At 44.3% G+C, this 18,689-nt stretch overlaps 1 protein-coding gene across 1 annotated transcript; it reads left to right on the plus strand.

The window, feature by feature from the left end:
- Positions 1-256: 256 nt before the first annotated feature.
- On the plus strand, positions 257-17,248 carry adhfe1 (alcohol dehydrogenase iron containing 1). The gene is made up of 14 exons (XM_084368921.1): positions 257-334; positions 1,584-1,621; positions 1,915-1,964; positions 2,189-2,242; positions 2,958-3,112; positions 3,507-3,703; positions 4,004-4,081; positions 4,488-4,593; positions 11,765-11,917; positions 12,367-12,465; positions 12,641-12,719; positions 15,469-15,565; positions 15,829-15,986; positions 16,412-17,248. The coding sequence occupies exons 1-14, from the start codon at positions 282-284 to the stop codon at positions 16,493-16,495; spliced, it is 1,401 nt and encodes a 466-aa protein (XP_084225047.1). The 5' UTR covers positions 257-281; the 3' UTR covers positions 16,496-17,248.
- The last annotated feature ends 1,441 nt before the right edge of the window (positions 17,249-18,689 follow it).

The following is an 18,689-nucleotide window of genomic DNA, read 5'->3' on the forward strand; positions in this document are numbered from 1 at the left end:
AGCAACCTGCCGATAACGAGCTGCTGGCTCTGCCCCGAGCCGCCGCCGCCACATGATGATGATGATAAACTTGATTAAAGTTGCAGAACTTTGAATGGAGTGACGTCATTAATTATGGGTGGATTCATAACTTTGAAGGCAAAACGAGGAGGGATTCAGCTCTGTGGCGAGTGCGGCCTTTATTTTGAAATGCGGAGGCGGAAGCAGGGTGTCCAGGGCTGCTTGCTTGACGTCACAGTATTTAGCTCTGAGCAGCAGCTCGTGCGGATCGACCTGCAGACATGGCTGGACGGGACCGGGTGGTTTCTCTGCTCAGGCAGCTCGAGCGCGCCGCGTAAGTTTGATTTCCTGTCATTAAGATGAGAAGTGACGTGCAGGTGAGTTAAAGTCAAAGTGACGTGCAGGTGAGCTAAAGTCAAAGTGACGTGCAGGTGAGTTAAAGTCAAAGTCAGAGACGCTCTGTGGGGACAGAAGGTCACGCCAAACTCCACTCAAAAATGTGTCGGTTTTAAAGTCTTTGTTTCCAGAGTCCGGTTCTGCGCCACGCGCAGCTCATTAGCATACCTTTTATTAATGAGGAGAAAGTCTTTGAAGATTCGGCAAACATGTGACACACCGTGACGTGTTGACGTGTACTTCACAGCTGTGTTCACACGGTGTCCTGACGGGACACGGGCCTCGTGGCTCCTCTGGTTCTTGACATCGACAGAGTTCAATCAGTAACTTTTCCTCTGCGCTTCAGCTGCTGGCTGCACGTCTGCTGCAGTCTGTTGACCTGCTTCATGTCAGCAGAGCTTCACTGGAGGTATACTATCTATGGTCCGACCGACCGGACCTGCAGCAGTCTCACTCTCTCCTCTGTCAGTGGTTAAATCCAGAACCGATCCGGTTCAGATTCTGCTCCACATGATCAGAGGACTCCGAACAAAAGACGCTTCTGCAGAAAGTTGTTGAAACACAGCTCAGGTACGGAGGCCTGGAGCTGCCAAAGTCAAAATGAGTAAAGAGAAGTCTCCTGTCTGTTATTATGTATTAATTAATGAATTATACGTGACATTAATAAATATTTCCTCTCACTTTGCTTTTTGCTAAATATTACATAAATAAAAACATTTGAAAGTAAATAAAAAGGTGAATGAAAACAGCAGCAGCTTCAGAGAGAAATATCAGTTTATGTCACATTTTATAAATTAAAGCCGGATTACAGCAACAAAACTTTAGAAATGGCCTTTTGTTTGTCTGTTTGTTTGTTTGTTTGTTTGTTGTTGTAGGATCAGTCGAGCAGACAGGATTCTTTAGTTTTTCTCTTCTGGCTTTACATTCAGAACTGTGCTGTAAAAACCCTGTTTTTACAAACATTTTTCTCTGAGCAGTGACAACCAGTTACTAAAGTTTATTTTGATTAAATCCGCATCGTCAGCTGTGAGGATTAATATTTATGGTGATTTGAAAATGTTCCTGTGATTCAGAGAGTCTCAGGAGTCGTCGTACAAACTGTTGATTACCAGGATAAACTGTCGTTAAAGTGTCAGAGTTTTGAGTGGAGTTCTGTGTGTGTGACATGGATGTTTCTGTGTGAACAGATGCAGATGCCCTGCTCACTCCAACACCTTCCACCAAGGTACACACACACACACACACACACACACACACACACACACACACACACACAGTTAATCAATATGTAAGTCCTGCTGATCAATCATTTGTGGTGTCAAATTGACCTGATGGATAACAGGAGGGTTAAAGTCCTCTTCATGGTCACTGTCTGTTAATAATCACTGAATTATTCGTTTCAACACAGTTTTATAAATGAGGCCCCAGATACATTGATTGATCTGGATCATTGATGGATATCCACGATCAGCTGATCATTGATCCACACACAGGTATGATCAGGTGTTTTTTCTGCAGGTGCTGGAGCGGCGACCTGCACCGTCCGGAAAACAGACTACGCCTTTGAGGTAACTCCACCAAACTGTGTTCAAAAAATCTACATTTTAACAGTCGGCAAAGAAAAGTCAGCTGAGTGCTGTTCAGAGCAGGACGATCACTGAAGATGGAGGAAACGTTGTAAATCATGTTTTTATTAAAATGTTAAAAGGTAGAAACATTTTGATGTTTTAGTTTAAACTTAGAAAACTCTGTTTTATTGTTTGTGGTAAATTTATATCGTTGTTTATGTCAGATGGCGAGTTCCAGCATCAGATATGGAGCAGGAGTGACCAGAGAGATCGGCATGGTAACCACACTTCATCATCATCATCATCATCATCATCATCATCATCATCATTAAAACACGTCACTGAGCAGCTGATCTGAAGTTATTCAACAATAACTGAAGTTCTTACGTTTCTAACGAGGTTCTTTCTCTCCAGAACATTCCACCTTATTAAGGTGGACAGAGCGCTACATGCTAATAGCTCATTTTATTAAAGACTTCCTTCTTGGGATATATAACATTCTCCTGCAACTGGTTCTGTGCCTTGTGCAGGTTCTGACCCAGCTGACTGTGATCAAACATCACCATAAATATATTATTAGAACTTTTAACTTGGTTAGCCACAAAGCTAGCTAGCTGGTAGTTAGCTTAGCCAGCAACAACTCACTCAGCCTCCTGCTTGTTTTCACATCACAGAACTCCATTTAAAAATGAGGCCGTTCTAACTCCACTGTCAAACCTCCTTCTTCTTCTTTTTCTTCTTCTTCTTCTTCTTCTTCTTCTCCTGCAGTCTGTAAGATGTTTTTCAAATGTGACTTTGATCCACCTGAAAATATTTATTAGTTTATAACATCGTTCATTCTTCAGTGTTGCACGTCAGATGATCATGGTGTGATTCTTACAGCCGACAGCAACACACAGCAGAGTCCTGAGTTCTCTGTGAGGAAGATGAAGGTAAAAACCTTCACTCTGATCACACTGAGCTCATTGTTGCTGTTCTCCGGTTCTCCTGCAGGACCTGCAGAACCTCGGGGCCCAGAATGTGTGTCTGATGACGGATAAGAACCTGTCCCTGCTGCCTCCGGTGAAGGCCGTCCTCGAGTCTCTGGCCAAGAACGGAGTCAAGTACAAAGTGTACGACAGCGTGCGGGTGGAGCCCACCGACACCAGGTGAGACATCATCATCCTGCTCTCTGATTGGCTGTCAGGTGCACACACTCTCATGACCTCCAGACAGAATCAGACCAACTTTTAATTCATTTGACTTCATTTCATTAGCGTTTCTTCGTCGTCTGTCTCTGAATGTTTGTTTCCACTGGTGAAGCTTTTTGAATTGATTAGTTTGAAAGATGCTGTCAAAAAATGTTCTCCAGAACAATGTTCTCCAGAACAATGTTCTCCAGAACAGTGTGCTCCACCGACCCAAACAGTAAAATATGTGAACAAGCAGATTCAAAGAACAAACGGTGAACAGCTGATGTTGTTGTTGTTGAGGTCAGATGAAGTCTGAAGAAATTTTAATTAATGTCATTAGTGTGTGTGTGTGTGTGTGTGTGTGTTCCAGTTTTAAAGACGCCATCACATTTGCTAAAAACAACTTGTTCGACGCGTTCGTGGCGGTGGGCGGCGGCTCCGTGATTGACACGTGTAAAGCAGCCAATCTGTACTCGTGTCACCCCGACGCCGACTTCCTGGACTTCGTCAACGCTCCGATCGGTAAAGGGAAGATCGCCACCGCCGCTCTGAAGCCGCTCATCGCAGGTAAAGACGCCCAGGTTACCACGGCAACAGCCGAGGCTGATGATGACATGTGAAACGTAATAAAGAGATGAATGATCTGTAATCAATCAGAGATAACATTCAGTCCACATGAAATAACATGTTGATTTCATATAATGATATATGATATGATGGTATATAGATGAAGCTCTGAGCTGTGGAGCAGTGACACAGGTCATCAGAGCCTTCAGGAGTTTAACAGCGTCTGTTGATAAATCGGGTCGAGGTTCCTCCGACAGTAAAGATCTCCGTCATCACATTCACATGAACTTTGTCCTTCAGTGCCGACGACCGCAGGGACCGGCAGCGAGACCACCGGATCCGCCATCTTTGACTACGAGCCTCTGAAAACCAAAACAGGTAAAGACTTCGGTCCCCAGCTGAGACGTCTCTGTCCTCTGAGACAAAACATTCAGCTGACGTGATGAAAAGTTGCAGCCTTTCAATATTACAATATTAATGAGGTAATAATACAAACAAGCTGTTCTCAGAGGAGAATAAAGTGGCAGGGTCCGCCACATATAAACAAAGTAAAAAGTATAAACTCTGTTGGCCTTTAAGGTCAGTTTGTTTATCAGCCAATGAGGATCTTTGTAGATTTTTAAAGAGAAGACCTTTAATCTACAGCAGATCTATAGGCAGAAGTATGGAAGCTCAGAGGGACAAACTTCTGATCCAGACCAGTTTCATCACAAAGTGTGAGGTATGAATGCGAGCGGTGACATCAGTGCGTCAGTCTGAGCTCTGATTGGTCGTCTGTGTTCAGGTATTGCCAGCAGAGCCATCAGACCCCTGCTGGGCATCGTGGACCCGCTGCACACACTGAGCATGCCCGAGAGAGTCGCCGCCAACAGCGGCTTCGACGTCCTCTGGTCAGTTCATTGATTCCTGATGATTGTTTCTCCTCAACAACACAAACACTCAGTTATCTTATTATTTATTATTATATTAAGATAATTATTATATTAAAATTATATTTAATATTTACACATGTTGGTTTATTTATAGATCATCGTCACACACTCGTGGACACTCTACTAAATTCAACACTTGTATTGTGTTGTGTTGTGTTGTGTTGTGTTAAACGAGTCTCACTGTGACCTTTGACTCAACACACGTGAGTCAACGTGTTCCTGAGTTCAGAGCAGAGTTGGTGTGAGAACCGAGGAATGAAAGATGCAGAGATATCTGCTCTAGCTAGCTAGTTAGCATTAACAAGCATGCTAACTAGCTAACCCCGGCACAACTGCACAACTAACTGTGCTAACTAGCTAATGGTAGCTACAGTTAGCAGCAGTTAGTGGTTCCTCTAGCCACATGCTGCTGTGCCTGTTTGTTTGCGTATGAATCAGGCTGGTGACAAAATCTTTAAAACTTTACACGTTACAACCTTACATGTTAACCTTACATATTAAAACCTTACACGTTAAAACCTTACATGTTAACCTTACATATTAAAACCTTACACGTTACAACCTTACATGTTAACCTTACATATTAAAACCTTACACGTTACAACCTTACATGTTAACCTTACATATTAAAACCTTACACGTTAAAACCTTACACGTTACAACCTTACATGTTAACCTTACATATTAAAACCTTACACGCTACAACCTTACACGTTAAAACCTTACACGTTAACCTTACACGTTAACCTTACATATTAAAACCTTACACGTTACAACCTTACACGTTACAACCTTACATGTTAACCTTACATATTAAAACCTTACACGTTAAAACCTTACACGTTACAACCTTACATGTTAACCTTACATATTAAAACCTTACACGTTACAACCTTACATGTTAACCTTACATATTAAAACCTTACACGTTACAACCTTACACGTTAAAACCTTACACGTTAAAACCTTACACGTTACAACCTTACATGTTAACCTTACATATTAAAACCTTACACGTTAAAACCTTACACGTTACAACCTTACATGTTAACCTTACATATTAAAACCTTACACGTTACAACCTTACATGTTAACCTTACATATTAAAACCTTACACGTTACAACCTTACATGTTAACCTTACATATTAAAACCTTACACGTTACAACCTTACATGTTAACCTTACATATTAAAACCTTACATGTTAAAACCTTACATGTTACAACCTTACATGTTAACCTTACATGTTACAACCTTACACGTTACAACCTTACATGTTAACCTTACATATTAAAACCTTACATGTTAAAACCTTACATGTTACAACCTTACATGTTAACCTTACATGTTACAACCTTACACGTTACAACCTTACATGTTACAACTTTACACGTTACAACCTTACATGTTAACCTTACACGTTACAACCTTACACGTTACAACCTTACATGTTAACCTTACATATTAAAACCTTACACGTTACAACCTTACATGTTAACCTTACATATTAAAACCTTACGCGTTACAACCTTACATGTTAACCTTACATATTAAAACCTTACACGTTACAACCTTACATGTTAACCTTACATATTAAAACCTTACATGTTAACCTTACATATTAAAACCTTACACGTTAAAACCTTACATGTTACAACCTTACATGTTAACCTTACATGTTACAACCTTACACGTTACAACCTTACATGTTAACCTTACACGTTACAACCTTACATGTTAACCTTACACGTTACAACCTTACACGTTACAACCTTACATGTTAACCTTACATGTTAACCTTACATGTTAACCTTACACGTTACAACCTTACATGTTAACCTTACATGTTACAACCTTACATGTTAACCTTACATGTTAACCTTACACGTTACAACCTTACATGTTAACCTTACACGTTACAACCTTACATGTTACAACCTTACACGTTAAAACCTTACATGTTAACCTTACATATTAAAACCTTACACGTTAAAACCTTACACGTTAAAACCTTACATGTTACAACCTTACATGTTAACCTTACATGTTACAACCTTACACGCTACAACCTTGCATGTTACAACTTTACATGTTACAACCTTACATGTTACAACCTTACACGTTAAAACCTTACATGTTAACCTTACATATTAAAACCTTACACGTTAAAACCTTACATGTTACAACCTTACATGTTACAACCTTACATGTTACAACCTTACACGTTACAACCTTACACGTTACAACCTTACATGTTACAACTTTACATGTTACAACCTTACATGTTACAACTTTACATGTTACAACCTTACATGTTAACCTTACACGTTACAACCTTACATGTTAACCTTACACGTTACAACCTTACACGTTACAACCTTACATGCTAACCTTACACGTTAAAACCTTACATGTTACAACCTTACACGTTACAACCTTACATGTTAACCTTACACGTTACAACCTTACATGTTAACCTTACACGTTACAACCTTACATGTTAATCAGAATCAGAATTCCTTTATTTGTCCCGCAAATGGGGAAATTTCTGAGTCACAGCAGCCAAAGGACAGTGTCACACTAAAACAATAATAAAAGGTAAAAAATAAACAATATAATAAGAGAGAGAATTTAATAAATAACAAATATGAGTATTAAAAATTGACCAATTAGTGCAAACCAGAACGTGTGTTGATATGTGTAGAGTTTTTTATGGCATGTGAGGTCTACTGGGAGCAGTGCTGGTGGTAGAGTCTAACAGCAGCAGGAAGGAAGGACCTGCGGTACCTCTCCTTCTCACACTTGGACCTGCGGTACCTCTCCTTCACACACTTGGACCTGCGGTACCTCTCCTTCTCACACTTGGACCTGCGATACCTCTCCTTCACACACTTGGACCTGCGGTACCTCTCCTTCTCACACTTGGACCTGCGGTACCTCTCCTTCACACACTTGGACCTGCGGTACCTCTCCTTCACACACTTGGACCTGCGGTACCTCTCCTCCACACTTGGACCTGCGGACCTCTCCTTCACACACTTGGACCTGCGGTACCGCTCCTTCACACACTTGGACCTGTGATACCTCTCCTTCACACACTTGGACCTGTGGTACCTCTCCTTCTCACACCTGCACCTGTGATACCTCTCCTTCACACACTTGGACCTGCGGTACCTCTCCTTCACACACTTGGACCTGCGGTACCTCTCCTCCACACTTGGACCTGCGGACCTCTCCTTCACACACTTGGACCTGCGGTACCGCTCCTTCACACACTTGGACCTGCGATACCTCTCCTTCACACACTTGCACCTGTGGTACCTCTCCTTCTCACACTTGCACCTGTGATACCTCTCCTTCACACACTTGGACCTGCAGTACCTCTCCTTCACACACTTGGACCTGCGGTACCTCTCCTCCACACTTGGACCTGCGGACCTCTCCTTCACACACTTGGACCTGCGGTACCTCTCCTTCACACACTTGGACCTGCGGTACCTCTCCTTCTCACACTTGGACCTGCGGTACCTCTCCTTCTCACACTTGGACCTGCGGTACCTCTCCTCCACACTTGGACCTGCGGTACCTCTCCTTCTCACACTTGGACCTGCGGTACCTCTCCTTCACACACTTGGACCTGCAGTACCTCTCCTTCACACCCTTGGACCTGCGGTACCTCTCCTTCACACACTTGGACCTGCGGTACCTCTCCTTCACACCCTTGGACCTGCGGTACCTCTCCTTCACACAGTTGGGGTGTATCAGTCTGTCGCTGAAGGAGCTGACCAGTGCGGTGATAGTGACCTGCAGGGGGCGGGACTCCTTCACCAGCAGCGATGACAGCTTGTCCATCATCCTGCTCTCTCCCACCTGCACTGGGTCAAGAGGGCGTCCCAGGATGGAGCTGGCCATCTTGATAAGTTTATCAAGTCTCTTCCTACCTGCTGGCGAGATGCTGCTGCTCCAGCAGACTACTCCATAGAAAATGGCTGATGCCACCACAGAGTCATAGACAGTCCTCAGGAGTGCCCCCTGCACTCCACAGGACCTGAGCTTCCTCAGCAGATGGAGTCTGCTCTGACCTTGTTGTATGTTGCTGCAGTGTGATCAGTCCAGTCCAGTTTATTGTTCAGGTGAACTCCCAGGTACTTGTAAGATGTTACCATCTCAATGTCCGTTCCCAGGATGTTCACCTGTGTGCAGGGTTGTCTGTGCCTGCAGAAATCCACCACCAGCTCTTTGGTCTTCCCGGCGTTGAGCTGGAGGTGGTTCTGCTGGCACCAGTCCACAAAGTCCTGAATGAGTTCTCTGTAGGCTCTGTCGTCCCCGTCCCTGATGAGGCCGACGATAGCAGAGTCGTCACAGAACTTTTGTAGATGGCTGTGGGGTGACTGGTGGGAGAAGTCTGCAGTGTACAGGGTGAACAGGAAAGGGGCCAGGACTGTCCCCTGTGGGGGCCCCGTACTGCAGATGACTGTGTCCGACACACAGTCCCGAGTCCTCACATACTGTGGCCGGTTGGTGAGGTAGTCGAGGATCCAGGTCGTGAGGTGTTGGTCCACCCCCGTGAGCTCCAGCTTGTCCCCCAGAAGTGCAGGCTCTATGGTGTTGAAAGCACTGGAGAAATCAAAGAACATGATCCTCACAGTGCGTCCAGGCTTCTCCAGGTGAGACAGTGATCTGTCCAGGAGGAAGATGATGGCGTCGTCCACTCCGATGCCAGGCTGGTAGGCAAACTGGAGTGGGTCCATAAAAGGACCCACCAGAGGGCGCAGATGGACAAGGACCAGCCGCTCCAGGGTCTTCATCAGGTGTGAAGTGAGAGCAACTGGTCTGTAGCTGTTGAAGTCCTTAAGCCTAGTTTATGCTTCTGCGTCGCGGCGACGGCGTAGTTACGTCGTCGACCCGACGCCGTCATTGAGCATTCGAAGTTCTGCGTCGAGGGAACGCGTTGGTCTGCAATTCACCGCCAAGCCGCGAGGGGGGGTGGGGGGATTGGTTTCGGGGGGTTCTTGCTCTCTTGCACTGCAGTTGCGGTCAGAGCGGATATGCTGTGTAGCATTCTGGTCACAGTACAAGCTACATGCTGCACAACACCAATACTCCTCCTGCCCTGCTGGGATCTCACAAAGCACGGAGTTCACAAGCAATAGGAGACAAGCATGCAAGCAGCAGAAGTAACTGCCGGTGTTGTTATACTGTTGACCGGAAAAGCAACTGCCGGAATGACGGTCTGAGCGGACCAATCCCAGTCCTTGCCGTTCGCGTCTCGACGCGTCGACGTGACGCGTAGTCCGGATTTTTTGGAGGCGCACGTCAGGCTACGGCGCAGGGTCCGTGTAGGGGTCTGCCTCGACGACGTAGCTACGCCGTCGCCGCGACGCAGAAGCATAAATCAAGCTTTAGGGTGAGGGATCTTAGGTACTGGTACCACGCAGGAGGTTTTCCACAGCAGTGGCACTTTTCCCACCTTCAGGCTCATGTTGAAGATGTACTCCACAATCCTGCACAGCTGGTCTGCACAGGACTTGAGGAGCCTGGAGCTGATCCCGTCTGGACCTGTGGCCTTCTTCACCTTCATCTTCCTCAGTTCATTCCTCACCTGGATAGTGGAGAGGGACAGATTGGAGCAGGGGGGCTGAGTGTTGGCTGGGGGAGGTGGGTGAATGGGGGGCAGTCGCGGGAGTCTGCAACATGAAAGCAGTGGAAAGGGAGGTAGAGGTGAGAATGAGGCAGGAAACGGGGGTGGAAGAGGTGGTGGGGGGCAGCAGCGATGACTGGGCCGGGGGAGGGGTGGGTGTCTGGTCAAACCTATTGAAGAATAGGTTCAGGTCGTTCACCCACGTCTGATCCCCGGCAGCCTGAGAGTCTGGTTTCCTCAGCCCATAGGTCGTTTTAAGGCTTTTCCAGACTCCACTGATGTTACTCTGCTGCAGCTGGACCTCCATCTTCCTCCTGAAGCTGTTCTTCCCCTCTCTGATCTTCCTCCTCAGCTCTCTCTGCACAGCCTTCAGCTCCTCCTTGTTTCCTGACCTAAAGGCCCTCTTTTTCTCCTTAAGGAGAGCCTTTATGTCAGGATTAATCCAGGGTTTGCTGTTTGAAAAACACTGTACAGTCCTGGTGGGTACAGTGTTTTCAACACAGAAGTTTATGTAGTCCGTTATGCATCCTGTTAAGCTGTCGATGTCCTCCCCATGAGAAACACACAGTTCTTCCCACACAGTAGAGTCAAAGCAGTCCCTCAGAGCCTCTTCAGACTCCTCAGTCCATGCTTTAACTGTGCGGGTCTCCACTGGTTGCCTGTTTACGAGGGGCATGTACACAGGCAGGAGATGAACCAGGTTGTGGTCAGATCTTCCCAGGGGAGGGAGGGGGGATGAGTTGTATGCCTCCTTGCTGTTGGCATAAAATAAGTCCAGTGTTGTATTGTCTCTGGTGTGGCAGGTGACATACTGTGTGAATGTGGGCAGGGTGGAGGACAGAGAGGCATGATTGAAGTCCCCAGAGAAGAGGAAGAGGGCCTGTGGGTGCTGTGTCTGCAGTGAGCTTGTGACTGAGTGGAGAGCGTCACAAGCTGCATCAGCGTTAGCAGAGGGGGGGATATACACTGCGAGTACGATCACCTGTGTAAACTCCCTCGGGAGGTAGTACGGCCTCATGCTAACCGCTAAAAGTTCAATGTCCTTACTGCAGACCTGCTCTTTAACAGTGATGTATCCAGAGTTACACCATCTGTCATTAACAAACACAGCCAGCCCTCCTCCTTTCCTCTTACCGCTCTCTGCCGTCCTGTCCGCCCGCCGCATTTGAAATCCGTCCATGTTAGCGTCCGTGTCCGGGGTCAACGCCGTTAGCCACGTCTCAGTAAACACCATGATGCTGCTCTCACGGTAGTCCCTCTGATGCCAGGTTAGCTCGTCCATCTTGTTGGGGAGAGATCTCACATTCTCACAAGTAGCAGAAAATGTGAATACTCAAGTAAAGTACAAGTAGCCTTGTAGTGTACTGCAGTACAGTACTTGAGTAAAAGTACTCAGTTACTTTCCCTCAGTGCTGATGATAGAAGTGTGTGTGTGTGTGTGTGTGTGTGTGTGAGTCGTATTGACCCTTGTGTGTTTCCCTCCCTCAGTCACGCTCTGGAGTCGTACACCGCTCTGCCCTATCACCAGAGGGCGCCCTGCCCCCCCAACCCCAGCAACCGCCCCCCCTACCAGGGCAGTAACCCGATCAGTGACGTGTGGTCCCGCCACGCCCTCAACGTGCTCGCCAAGTACATGAAGAGGTGACCACGATTAACTTGAGGTCCAACTGTGACTCGCACAGAACCTGAGCAGGTTCTCCTCGCTGACAGGACCGTCTGAGGCTGTTCTTACTGCCTGCAGCAGAACCAGATCAGGATTCTGATCCAGTTTGGTTTTAACACTAAAAGATAAAGTAAAGATTATCATTAATTGTTTTTATTGTAATGTAATCAAAACAACTCAGCTGAGCTCTGAACAGATGTCAACAACCAATGAACACAAGATGGAGCCACAGACAGACAGACAGACAGACAGACAGACAGACAGACAGACAGACAAAGATTCAAGAAAGACAAAGTCTAATAAAACACATGAAAACATTTAAGTTTGAGTTGTTGATCAGCTGTAAACAAAGAATTGTGCCATGAATAAAATATTATAAAACAAATGATTTACAATATATCTTGTGTGTTTGTTTGTGTGTTTGCAGAGCGGTGCGGGACCCCGAGGACCTGGAGGCTCGGTCCAGCATGCACCTGGCCAGTGTGTTCGCCGGCATCGGCTTTGGAAACGCAGGAGTTCACCTGTGGTGAGACGACACAGCTTCACTGTTTTTACTGGATTTGAATGTTTACAGATGAAAAAGCTTTAATTTAATAAAGAATTCATCCAGTCACAGCTGAGGACTGGAAACACGTTCATGTTTACAGTTAACACTCATTATTAGTTATTAAATGAATCTAACGAGTGTCATCGTCTCTCAGTCACGGGATGTCGTATCCGGTTGCCGGGAACGTGAAGACTCACTTAGCCAAAGATTACAGTGTGGAGCACCCACTGGTGGTGAGTGAGGGACCTGCAGACAACACAGCTGCCTCCACATGACATCATTGCATGACATCATTGCATGACATCATTGCATGACATCATTTCATGACATCATTCATGACATCACTACATGACATCATTCATGACATCATTCATGACATCACTACATGACATCATTACGTGACATCATTACGTGACATCATTCATGACATCATTTAATGACATTACGTGACATCTAGGGATGCTCCGATCAGCATTTTTGGGGGCCGATCCGATCACCGATCACAGAATGGATGGGAGAATAATAATAATAATAATCCTCAGTGTCCTGTATTTACAATCTAGCCTTGTGCAACACTTAAAGTGCTAAAACCATTTGTACTAAAATAAATAATAAATACAATCAAGATCTTTATGTTCCACAATCAACTTTTTATTTGTGTAAACATTACTAACCCTGTCAAGAGCAATAGATGAAATAAAATAAAAATAAATAAAATTTACTTAAAGCTCTGGTCTACAATTTGAAAGATTTGTTATTATTATTAACATCATTTAGATGGTGGTTCTGGTCCAATAGTGCCACCCACACAATGTGAAGAGTACAAGGAACCAAATAAATCCATTCTCTCTAGTGTCTGTAAAACTGAAAGAAATTGACCAATAGGAACCATCCGGCCCGGATGGCTCCTATTTGATCGATTTTCCGATCCAATCCTCGCTCACTCTCCTGCTCCTGCTCACGTCTGGTCCCGACCCACTTCCGCATTTGAAACTACAAGCGGACAAGAGGTTTGTTTTGCCCTGAGCAGTTCAGCTGCCTCTGCTCGCCCCACCGACAAAGAGTCAAAGAGAGAAAGTCTGTCACTGAAAAGACACAAAGCGAGATGTGAAACAAAGAGGGCTCAAACCGAGTAAACATCGGGTCATCATCTGAACGGTGGCCAAAGGTCCGTGAACATATGGACCCGGTGCTGACACAGCGAGTTTCTGTTGAGCAGGTAACCTTCGTCTCTATTGTGGATGTTGACACAGATAAGTTTCATGCCGATGCTGCTGATGACTGTGAAGCTGCCGTTAGTTTGTTTCTGTTATTAGACGGTGTCTGTCTCCGCAGTGTTGTCAACACTTGTTTACTTGTTCGACGGAGACGTTAGCCTCTATGCTAGCATTGTAAGCTAACAACAAGCTAACATTGCTAACATGTTTACACCAAATCAGCCTAGTTATTTGCTCGTGGCAGCTAAATGAAGCAGCAAGTAAGATGAATGAAGGGATGGATGAAACCCCAACGTGAAGCGGACGGGTTTCAGATTTATTTCTCCATAACAACCTCTTGCCCGGTCACTGCTCAGCTGTTTTGCTAACCCTCCTCCTGGTCTTGTCCGTTTGTGTTCAACGAAGCCTTTGCTAAATCAACATGATGGATTATCATATAGGCGTTACGATGTGTGTATTTGTGTGTCTTATCTGTCATAAACAAGAGATCACGGTTTACGGGCACGTTTGTGTCGCGGTGCTGCTCAGACAGCAGCTGGGACACACACAGCTGGTCCGAGGCTCATGACGGTTTATTTTTCAGCCAAAATGTGGAAGTGATCGTTGTGATGAAAGCTGGCGGCAGCATCTGTTAGTCTCTTGGCCCTCAGTAACTTTTAGAAGTGGCTAACTTAGCTGTTGTAACTGATTACGTAGCTGTAGCATGCTAATGACGTTACGCTAGCTTGGCTGTGGAGCTCAGCTGTGGACATTGTAATGACTTACAAGAGTTACGTGAGTTTCAACGTGCATTGTAATAACTTTACCTGTGAATCCGACATCGTTACTCTGCAGTCAAAGCTGCTGTATTTGGTTTCTGCCGGCTGTGTGTGGGGGGGGGGATGCTATTTCAAACCTTTCTCAGATCGTAGACCAGAGCTTTAATTTACTTGCCTTACTCCCCAAGTGAGGCAAAAAAGTCTTCAAAATCATTTTAAACAAAAAGAGGCATGCAGTTTACTGCCACTGCACCCTTAACCATAAGGAAACACAAATTACATCCATTTGATGGAAAAAAAAAAATCAAAGTCGCTATTTTTAAAACACTAAGAAGACTCGACACAACATGAAACTTTGCTCGTAGCATCACCAGGGTCTCTACACATGAACACGAGCATTGAGAACATCGTTTGTGGACACAAAGTTTGCTAAAAAGAAGGTTTTTGAAAAACTCACGTTAGCAGTAGCTTAAGCCGTCCTGCCAGTCGCGATGCGTCGATCCCCGACGTAACATGGAGCTTTCTCCTTCGGGTTACGCCGCACTCGGGGATCGACGCATCGCGACTGGCAGGACAGCTGCACAGAGTGTGTCGCTCCAATCAGAGCTGCCCCAGACCTTTAAAGTAAACACCGTGCCGACGGTCTCGACAACTGTGAAAAAGAAAAACAGTCACAGGTCATTTACGTCACGCGCAGAAAAACAGCCTCGGGGGGAAACATTTTTAAAAAATAAAATATATATATACTGTATATATATATACACATATACGGCGGCTGATCGATCGGAGCATCCCTAGTGACATCATTACGTGACATCACAGTATTGATAATGTTGAGCTAATAAATTGACTTATTGACTGATCATTGAGATCATTGTAAATCACTCTGATCAGAACTGAACTCCTCAAAATCAATAAACTCAGGTGAGTTTGGTCGACGTCACAAAGTCAGACTGTAACAGGAAGTGTGTGTGTGTGTGTGTGTGTGTGTGTGTGTGTGTCCTCAGCCTCATGGACTCTCTGTGGTCCTCACGTCTCCGGCCGTCTTTAACTTCACAGCCCCGATGTGTCCGGAGCGCCACCTGGAGGCTGCAGAGATCCTTGGTACCTGTTCACCTGTACACCTGCTCACCTGCTCACAGTATAACAGTGATATATGATAGTGAGAGCAGTCACAGGTGATGTGTTGGTGCTGCTGACGGAGGCTCTTCATGATCAGATGTATTTTATTTGTTTGGTTCATGTTGACAGTCAGATGGTGTAAACGAGACGTGTCGTCAGGTCTCAAGCTTCTTCTTCTGTCACATGTGACACGTGTGTCTTTCACCTGGTCACACTGTGACATCGTCCCTCTGTGCTGCGTTCAGGTGCAGACATCCGGCAGGTGAAGAGGGAGGACGCGGGCGCCGTTCTGGCCGACACGCTGCGTAAGTTCCTGTTCGACATGCAGGTGGAGGACGGGCTGGGAGCTGTGGGCTACAGCAAGGACGACATCCCGGCTCTGGTGAAGGGAACCATCCCTCAGGTGAGCTCGCCGCCAGCACCGCCACAGAGTCACACCTGCAGAACCATGATGTCATGGACAGAGTGACCCCGGAACTGAATGTGTTGTTCAGAGTCCTTTAACGACGATGGTTCATTAATTATTACATTATTATTATTAATGATGGTGATGTTGAGATGGAAGTTAAAAACTGTTTAATTAACTTCAGTATATTCAGATATTTAAATAATTAAAGCAACATGAAAACATCTTCAAACACTGAAACACTAAATCAATTAATTTATTATCATCGATGAATTGATTCATTATTGAACCTCTTTGATCCTTTGATGAACAGATGTTCAGATCTCAGTCATGAAGCCCTGAAAGTCTCCATGTGTTCGTTTTATAATGAATGAAAGGTGAAAGAATTCAGAGGGTCGTTAATGTCGTCTTGTTTGTTTCAGGAGCGAGTGACCAAACTGTCTCCCAGAGAGCACAACGAGGAGGACCTGAGTCAGCTGTTTGAGGCCTCCATGAAGCTCTACTGAACACACACACACACACACACACACACACACACACACACACACATTAAACTAACACTCCCTGTTGGTCTGGTCTGTGGTGTGCTGAGCTGCAGTTCTTCTAACAGCCACTAGATGTTGCTGTTTCTCAGCCTGTTCAGACGTTTGATCAGTTAACGTATTGATTTTATATTGACTGACAGATATGAATACAGACTGTGTACTCTGCTGAGTCAGCAGTCTCTGTTTGTCTTCATGTTGTTTCATTTAACTGTTGATGAATCAGCTGAGCAGCGTCTCAACTGATCAATCAGCTGTTTGGATATAAAATGTCAGAAAATGTCGTCTTCAAACTCAAAAATCAAAGATCTTCAGTGTTCAGAGGAAAGAAACCAGAAAATATTCATATTGAACGAATCATTGACGAAGTTTAAGGGTTAAAGATCAAACACTGGATCGTTTATGAAAACACTGAGATTAAAGTGATTATCATCGATTCACTGATTCATTATTGATCATTTAACGGGCTGAAATCAAAGAACAGACAAACTGATGATCAGAATATCTGGAGATCCATTTAGTTGATAAGTAATCAGTTTATTGATTATTGACACAATCGGTGACACTGAAGAAGAAAATGAAATGAAATCATTTTAATGTCTGTTTTCACCTCCGCTTCACTGCTGTGGCTCCGTCAGCAGGCTCCGGGAGTAACAGATTACATGTAATGAGATTACATTATTAGGATAGAGTCAATAAAAATTGTCTTATTGATTATTTCTTTTCTCTGCTCTTTATTTACAAATGTTGAATTAAAGCAATCTGAAAGTAACTGAAACGTTACATTACTTTAATATTTCGATGCTTGTATTATGTTACTAATTACATGTTCAGCATGTAATTAGTAACTGTATCCGACTACATTTTTACAGTGAGCCTCCACCTGGTCATCAGTGTGAGGCAGAAATCTGTTCACTGTTCAACAGTAGTTACAGTTACCACCGTGTAGAAATACTCAAGTAAAAGTACTTTTGGTGCAGAATAACAAATATAACTGGATTATAATTATTGATTGATTCATATGTTCATCACTTTAATGTCGCAGAGTGAATGTGGATGTAATGACTTTAAACGATCTCTATATATAAGCAGAGGTGTCAGAAGTATTCACATTCATTACTCAGGTGGAAGTACAGATACTAGGGTTTGAAAAGACTTCTGTAGAAGTATCAACTCAAGCTTTTTACTCAAGTAAAAGTGTAAAAGTACTGGTTTCAAAACTACTGAAAGTATAAAAGTAAAAGTAATGTAGGGGGAATGCGATGCCGAGCGTGCAGCGCAATCGAAAGGAGTTGTTTCTGATCCAACCATTTGGAAACATTGTTCCAGGTACGGCCAGGGACGCACGAGGGCTGGCGCGTGTACCGGCCTCCTGGCTGCTGCTTGGTTGGGACATTTCGCTCGAGTCCTCGAGTCACTGCCAGACATCTTCGTACTAGGCTACATACATACAGTCTGCTGCGTGCTGTCTGGGGTGTGACGTGACTCGTGACGTGTGCCGGGCGATGGATCGCGTACAAACCAACAGGGTGTCGGAATGGTTCATGTTTATACGTCTCATCCAACCACAGTCAAATAACCTCCATCCGGATGGCGCGATTTATCTCCACAGGTTTCTTCTTTTCTTTTGTGTTTTTGAACGATGACGAGCCGGAAGGAAAACGAGCCGGAAGGAAATAGGAGTAACGAGGCCATTTCTTAAATGTAAGGAGCAGTATAGAAGTATACATGCCCAAAATCTCTACTTAAGTAAGGTAACGAAGTATTTGTACTTTGTTACTTGACACCTCTGTGTATATATATAGTACACATGTATGTTTGTATATGTATGTATATATATATATATACATATATATATATATATATATATATATATATATATATATATATATATATATATATATATGTAGTACATATATATAGTATGAAATATAGGCACTGCTAAGTTTCCCTCTGGGATCAATCTATAATAATACTCAGTTGTTACTTAATGTTTTACTAACTAAAGTTATTAATCAGTTGTAGTTGAGTAAAAGTACGATATTTAAGTGTGTGTGTGTGTGTGTGTGTGTGTGTGTGTGTGTGTTTCTAAGAACTCTCTCTCTCTTGTAGCTTAAATCCAGTTTAATCTGATCCTGGAACAGTTGTTACGTAAACC

The sequence above is a fragment of the Pagrus pagrus genome (genome assembly GCF_965226575.1).
Source record: "Pagrus pagrus genome assembly, chromosome: 12".
Lineage (NCBI taxonomy): Eukaryota > Metazoa > Chordata > Actinopteri > Spariformes > Sparidae > Pagrus > Pagrus pagrus.